A 7938-nucleotide genomic window follows, 5' to 3' on the forward strand; every position below is an offset into this window, starting at 1 on the left:
ACAGTTGAGGCCATCGTTCTGTTTGCAATAAGCTAAGAATTGAACTTACAAATTATATTGGTGATACAAGCAAATTACTTCACTTTTCTACTCTAGGCAGTCAGTAAAACTGGCAGCCTGAAAACTGAAAAAAACTGAAGGTTTTTCCTTCTGTTTGTACTTCGTTGGCTGTCGGAGAAGGATTGCTATTGCAGAGATTCTTCTAGTGGCATTTCAGCCATAAAACACATGCTGACAAGAAAGTTATAGTTTAAAATTCAGTTTATGTTTTACATGATCCTGTGACATTACACATTATGTCCCCACAGAATGGACTTAATCTCAGCATGTCCTAAAATCAAGGAATTCTTTCATTGACTTCTGTGGAAACTACACCTGGCATGAAACCACCCCAATAGAAAAAAACTTCTAGTAATCTGATAATAGAATCATTTAAAAAAATCAGTTTATTAATGTTTAGAAGTCAATAAAGGTATGTGCAAATTGAACAATAAAAGTCAGAAACATTTTAAATACTATTTTTTAAACCAGAAAAAAAAAACCCCAACAGTTTAATTGCACTGAAAATTTTACTACAAAGGCAATACATTTTCTTTACAAAATACCAATCCTAGGAGTTGCTGATGACTGTACATAAGTCAATTGCTCTCAGCTATCCCAGATATACCACGTTTGTTATAGCAATACTCTAGGCACATGAAGACTCCTGTATCTTATTTACATTGTACACATTCAACCCCATTAGCACAGGTTAGAAAAATAAAGAAGTAAAAATGATGCTGTAAAACAAATACATTCAATTTAACAACAGGTACTTCTTCCACGATTAAATACAGACATCTTTGCTGAAATTATAAACATTAATAAAATGTGCCAAAATGTATTACATTTTGTTATGGAAGTGCATTTATTGATAGTCATTTCACTTCAACTTTCTATTTTTTCTGAAACCCAACGTACTCTTTTCTGATTTTCCAGCTGATCCTTACTTTTGGAAAGATTGTGAACCTGACATTGAAATATACCTTCAGTTTTTAGCTCTTCTTACTTAGGCAAAAATCCCACTGTTGTCAATAGTATTTTTTACTATTTTGTAGACTTTCAAGTCATCTTGAAGAGAAATGATGTTTAGTTCTTCCTTGCATTTTTCATGATAATGCAGTTTATTTAATGCTATAGAATAAAAAGGCAATCAAAATATGGGGCCAAATGCCGTTCTGAGCTATTTCATTAAATCCAGCCAATGGAATTGTACAGGCGAAAGTAACTGCAGAATCTAGCTCATGGTCTTCAATATAATACAGACTGACAGCAAAAATTCACAGCTATGATCTTACTAAGTAAAACCCCAAGAGTTTTGGACTCTGCAAATAAAACCTTATGACTTAACTAAAAGCTCTGCAAAATTATGCCAATTATGGTTGTATGTGGTCTAAGTTATACTTGTGTGATCTCTTTCCATGTTATGTGCTAAACAAACACACTTATTACCAACGATACCAGAGCCACCACTAAATTCAGTACAGAAAGATCTTTGTGTCAGTGGTTTGCTGTGAAGAGAAAAAACTTCACATTCTTCTCACAGGGGAAAAAAGAAAAAAAGATTCATTCTCCCTTTCCCTCCTCCCCCTCTCTCTTTCTCTCACACACACCAGGCATCATTTCACCAAGGCATCAGTCTTTCAGAGTTACTAAGGAGATTTCAGGATATGAATGCGCCTGACAATCCTGAGCTGCTTCAGCGAAAAGACAAAACATGCTCCAGGGAAAAAGATTTTCAAGCCAGAACAGTCTGTCCCATTTCTTGAACTCCAGCCTCGCAAGTGCACCGTTTGCCTCGTTAGAACTAATGCTACTTGCTCACTCAGCCCAACGCTGCTGCTGTGAGCAGGAGGCGTCCCAGCTCCTTGATTTCAGAGGAAGACTCTGAAATACACCCCCATGGTTACTCCTAAGAAGATGAGGTAACATTGCCCGAAGACATGATGGTTTCAGGATGGTCACCGTCCTCCTTCTGTGGGTGTGAGGAGTTGTCAGACTTACTCCGGCTGAACTCCATCCCCCCAATAATTGGCCGTTTGAATTTGGTCCCAGAATCTGCTGGGGGACATTTGCAGCAGCACAAAATCTTGATGAAAGCCCTCCGCATCTCTTTGTTTGTCAGGGTGTAGATGATAGGGTTCGTGGCTGAATTGAGCACGGCCAGTACTAAGAAATACTCTGCTTTATAGAGGATTGGACAGGCCTTCACTTTGCACCCCACATCCAGTAAAAGCAGGATGAACAGAGGAGCCCAGCAGGCAATGAAGACACTCAGGACTATGATCACTGTCTTGAGTAAGGCCAGTGACTTTTCTGAGCTCCTAGTAGCTTTGGTAATGTTTTTCCGAAATGTCAGCCTGCGGCTCCTAGTCCTCACCATGGAGTAGATCCTGCAGTAGAGGACCACAATAGATAACAAAAGGCCAGTGAAAACGGTCGTGCAAAAGAGAATATAGTGCTTGTGGTAGAGAGGCAGCACAGTGGAACAGTTGGACAAGAGGTTCTTGCAGTTCCAGCCCATGATCGGGAGCCCCCCAAGGATTGCGGAGATGACCCAGCAGGCACTGATCAGCAAGAAGGAGCGGAAGCTGTTGCTGCCATTGTGGAGTTTCATCTTCAGCATGGTGATGTATCTCTCAATGGCAATGGCCAACAAGCTAAACACAGAAGCTGACAAGGCAACAAACATGCTGCCTTCTCTTACAAACCACTGGTTAGGGGTCAGGCTGTAGGTTTTGTGTCCAGATAGCAGGAGGTTGGCAGTGTAAGCCACACCAGCCAGCAAGTCTGAAAGAGCCAAGTTCCCAATGAAATAGTACATGGGTCTGTGAAACTTCTTGGTTTTCCAGATGGTAAGCAAGACAAAAATATTCTCTAAAATTATAAAGCAGCAAATGATGATAAAAACCACCGACGTCACTTTAATTCCAGTGTCCACACTCTCATTTAGCTTTCCCGTGTAATTATAATGCTCTTTGATGACATAGTTGACATCAGTGTTGGTGGGGTTGCTGGTGACCTTCTGCGGGGTGGTGGTGCCGGAGTTCATGGTGCCTGGCCGGGGACTGCTCCCCCAGCGGCCACCGGACGGTGACGCCGACCGCAAGCCCGGTGGCTGTCCCGCAGCTCCTTGGCCCCACAGTCTGCCAGGCACTGCTCTACAGCCTCACAAACTGCAGCCCTGAGAACAAGAGGCACAAAACCCAGACTTTAAAGAAGGAAGACAAACAGTATAGCAAATGCTAAAGGGTTTAAGGTAATCTGCTGGTTTAACTGTGCATCAGAGTCATAAATATATTCACACATGAATCAGTTTCATTCAGCTGGTAAAATAGGTTTAAAAGGTGGTTAGGCGTAATCAATACATAAAGCCAATAAGACAAAAAAAGTTCTGTCATGCAGAACTCAACAAGTTGGAGTCAGCAAGGACTGCATTACTGGACTTCTTCCAACACAGAAGATCTCAAAGCTCCCCAGCAGTAAGTTCCAGTCTTTTTTCTTCAGCGGGAAATACAACAGCAGAGATTTAAAAAGGGAAAGGGCTTGCTTGATTACATTTAACTCCAAATGTATGAAAGTCTGCACAGAAATTATTTGACAGAAGACCCATATTCTCCTCCATTAATGAAGTCTGAATACACTTTGGAAGGGGAAAAGTTATGGAATAGTTATGCAATTTATTGATGCCATCTCAGTGGTAAATTCACTGATGTAAATATAAACAAGAGATCATCTTAAAGCTGTAAACAGGTAAGGGGTGCCCTTGACAAATACAAGTAAGAACATGCTTTACAAAATCCACAGCAGTAAAAAGTTTAGAAAAGCAAGAAAAATATGTAATTAAGCTAGAGAGCAAGCCCATTCCATGGGTCTGAAACAAAGAATGTTAAAAAAACCCCTTGCATTTAAATAACTAGTATTGCAAGCTTTTGAAATGGGCATAATTATGGAATACACACATAGAGGAAACTCCCTTTACATATAAAGGTTTTGTAGTGGACGTTTAAAAAAAATTAAACCCATAATACTATGCAAGGAAAGAACAGGCAGATTTGTTAAATTACAGCCCCAGCGGGGCAAAGCGAGAGATGCGAGACCAGTGGGTTCGACCTCCTTCTCTATTCCCGAGCTCAGATCCGCATCGCTCCCGGGTAAAAACTGCCATCGCTCCTGTCCCGCACCGCTCCCGTCCCGCACCGCTCCCGGGCTCCAACCCTCACCGCTCCCGTCCCGCACCGCTCCTGGGCTCCAACCCTCACCGCTCCCGTCCCGCACCGCTCCCGGGCTCCAACCCGCACCACTCCTGGGCTCCAACCCGCACCACTCCTGGGCTCCAACCCGCACCGCTCCCGGGCTCCAATCTTCACCGCTCCTGTCCCGCACCGCTCCTGGGCTCCAACCCGCACCGCTCCCGGGCTCCAATCTTCACCGCTCCTGTCCCGCACCGCTCCTGGGCTCCAACCCGCACCGCTCCCGGGCTCCAACCAGCACCGCTCCCGTCCCGCACCGCTCCCGGGCTCCAACCCTCACCGCTCCCGTCCCGCACCGCTCCCGGGCTCGAACCCGCACCGCTCCTGGGCTCCAACCCTCACCGCTCCCGTCCCGCACCGCTCCCGGGCTCCAACCCGCACCGCTCCCGGGCTCGAACCCGCACAGCTCCTGCTCCCCTTTGGTCTCTAGCGCGCGTGGCTCCCGTCCCGCACCGCCTCCGCCGGACGCGGCATGCAACCGGGCATGCCAGCCTCCAGGCAGCCTCCTCCCCACCCCTTCTTTTTCGTTTCGTGCCCCCGGGGGTCGCGCCGAGCAGGGAGCGCAGCGCTGGGACTTCAGGCGTCTCCGCGGTGCGGAGTGTGCGCGGCTCCCCGAGCCTTACCTCGCTCAAGCGCGGCGCGGAGCCCAGACCGGCCCCGCACATCTTGCGTGCCCGCGGAGCAACTCCGGTGGGCGGGCTGGGGGGCTCGGTGGTTTTAATGTTTCTGCAGCTGCCGCTCTCCGCCCCGTTTCCGATTCCCTGTCTCCTCCCTGCACGGACCTGTAAGCCCGGCCCGGCCCAGCCAGCGCCGGCGGGACAACCCCGCCCGCCGCCCCGGCCCTGCCCCGCCCGGCGGGGCGTGAGCAGCCGCGGGCGCTGCCGTGCCGTGCCGGGCCGGTACGGACCCCGCGGGGCCGCAGCGGGCGGCGCAGGAAGGCGTGAGGCGGAGAACACCCTCGCGGGACCCCCTCGCCCTGCCGGCCGGGGGACGCGGGGAGAGACGCCGCGGCCGGGCTCCAGTCGTCCCTGGCCTCGGAGCCGCCGCCTCCCGGCACCGGGCGCACCCGGCATTCCGGGGAAGAAGAGGTTGGCACGGCCCGGCCGGCTCCGAGCACGGCTCCTGCGCCTCGCGGGGTGCCAGGGGCAGCTTCCCGCCCGCCTGTCTTTCTTGCCCCCGTGTAGCCACAGAAAGGCTGTGGCTAAAGGGAGCATCCTATATGCTACCTCCGGTCTCCCTCTTAGAGGACAGTGTCAGTCATGTTTAAGGAAACACCTGGAAGAAGCTCTTCCATTTTCTCACTACACCAAGGTGTGTTTGTGCCGTGGCAGGCCCGGTAGCTGCCAGCCGCACTCGTGGCCTGCAGAGTGACTCACCAGCGGCCCCCCCGGGAAGGCAGCAGCCCCATGGGGTGAGGATGGTGCCAGGCTGCTCTCTGTGGGGTAGAAGCTGGCCCATGGGGGATAAACTCAGTTCCTGCCACCGTCAAACAGCACCAGGTGTTGGTGTTTCCACATGAAAACAAAAAACAAACAAACAAAACCCCACAGAACAAAAAAAAAAAACCCAAAAACTCCCACCAAACCTAACCTCTTTCTGTTCAGAGGATGCTGTAAGATACTCATGTTTGAAAGTATGAAGAAAAGTTTTAAATAGATTTTTTTAGAAACAAAATTTGCAATGGCAACTACTTAATACTATTATCACTATATTATATAAGGAAAGACACAGAAGTGAATTTAGGTTTTATAATTCCTTCTCCCTTTAAACTTTTAAAAGAAAAAACACCTTTGGTATATGTGAAATGTCAGCTCTGGTGGTATTCCACCATTGCACTTACTGCAGAAATTTTTCTCTTCCTTCCTTGCTCTGCTCTTGTTAACTCCAAATTGAAATGTAGAAGAATATCACAATATGCCAAAACTCAGTATATTGGGTCTTTTAGTTTAAAGCATTGTGCCTTTCAATTAGCAGCAGCAGCAGTTGTTATGGGGAAGCAGCTTTCCTCTGAAAGACAGCATGAGTATTCTACCCTCAGGAAGAGGGTCCCTCTCTTATTTATGCTAATAGTCACGCTTCGATTGCTCCACGCCTCTCCCAGAATGACTCAGATAAATTACACTGGCAAACAGACATTTATTCTTCCACCACAAAGCTAGAAACTTGAAAAGATATTTAGCCTCCTGAGAGCCTGGAGGAAAATATAGCCGTTAAGTCACAACTGTCAGAAAAGGCACACAAGATAAATCATGCTTGAGGCTGACATATGTATCCCCTGCAACTGCCTGGCAGACCCCAGATACTTCAAGCTTTCCCCCTTATTTATCTAGTATATAGAAAACACTAAATAAAAGTGCCTTCATTAGGCATTTTCCTCTAGGAAATAATTCTCACATAATTTTAAGTAAGAGGAACATATTAAAGGAACATGCTTTAATTAAAGGATAGAATGACTCAGGGTTTCATTACTCAGATGTGCAGGCTTTCATGCTCAGGCTATTGGTTACCAACTGAGAGGATACCAGCTCAGAGATGTGACAGCCAACAAATTAATTGTCAGAGGCTGTGTAAAATCACAGAACCATTGAACGGTTTGGGTTGGAATGGACCTTAAAAGATCACTCAGTTCCTACTCCGCTGCCATGGGCAGGGGCACCTTCCACTACACCAGTGTGCTTAAAGCCCCATCCAACCTAGCCTTGAACACTTCCAGGGATGGGCACCCCTTCTTCAGGCAACCTGTTCCAGGGCCTCACCACCCTCACAGCAAAAAATTCTTACCAGTATCTAAACTAAGCCCACTCGCTTTCAGTTTGAAGCTATTCTCTTGTCCTGACACTACAAGCTCTTGTAAAAAGTCCCTCTCCAGCTTTCCTGTAGGGTCCCCCTTCTATACTTAAGCACCACAAAGTAACCCCAGAGCCTTCTCTTCTCCAGGGTGAACAAGCCCAAAGCTCTCAGCCTTTCCTCATAAGAGGTGCTTCAGCCCTGTGACCATTATTTGCATCTTTCCTGTGGACCTGCTCTGACCATGTCTGGTCCATGTCTTTCCTTTGCTGAGAACCCCAGAGCTGGACACAGCACTGCAGGTGGGGTCTCACCAGAGCAGAGCAGACAGGCAGAGCCCCTCCCTTGACCTGCTGCCCACACTGCTTAGAGTGCACCCAGGATACAATTGGCTTTCTGGGCTGCAAGCTCACATTGCAGGGTCATGTCCAGCCTCCCATCCACCAGCGCCTTCATCTCTGCCTCTCTCAGCTTCTAGTGATACGAGGAGTTTCCCCAGCCCACGTGCAGCACTGGAAAAATATGCAGGTATGTTCCACTCCAAAAGTTGGATATCACAAAAAGCATCATTAAACTTAGATGACCACACACATTTACAGCCTTCTTGATACCTTGGCAGTGAGAAAACTGAAATATAGCTTCACTCTTCACAGACAAATAATGGAGCCAGATCAGCTGGATTTGCACTGAAGGCTGTCTAAACCCTCTTAGAAGATAGGTTAACACGGCTCAACTGCACAGGTTCTAACCTGCTTACAAGGGCTGAAACACAAACACAGGACTCAGCTTGGTCCAGCCAACTCTACCAAAACTGTAGTTGCTGGTAAGTGTTTAGCAAGGGGATTTACACCAGGGTTAT

At 47.6% G+C, this 7938-nt stretch overlaps 1 protein-coding gene across 1 annotated transcript; it reads right to left on the minus strand.

Moving 5' to 3' along the window:
* Positions 1-428: 428 nt before the first annotated feature.
* S1PR1 (sphingosine-1-phosphate receptor 1) lies at positions 429-5064 on the minus strand. The gene is made up of 2 exons (XM_058842963.1): positions 4916-5064; positions 429-3223 (listed from the first exon to the last, which is right to left on the minus strand). The coding sequence occupies exon 2, from the start codon at positions 3089-3091 to the stop codon at positions 1952-1954; it is 1140 nt and encodes a 379-aa protein (XP_058698946.1). The 5' UTR covers positions 3092-3223; positions 4916-5064; the 3' UTR covers positions 429-1951.
* Positions 5065-7938: the final 2874 nt, after the last annotated feature.

The sequence above is a fragment of the Poecile atricapillus genome, chromosome 7 (genome assembly GCF_030490865.1).
Source record: "Poecile atricapillus isolate bPoeAtr1 chromosome 7, bPoeAtr1.hap1, whole genome shotgun sequence".
Classification (NCBI taxonomy): Eukaryota; Metazoa; Chordata; class Aves; order Passeriformes; family Paridae; genus Poecile; species Poecile atricapillus.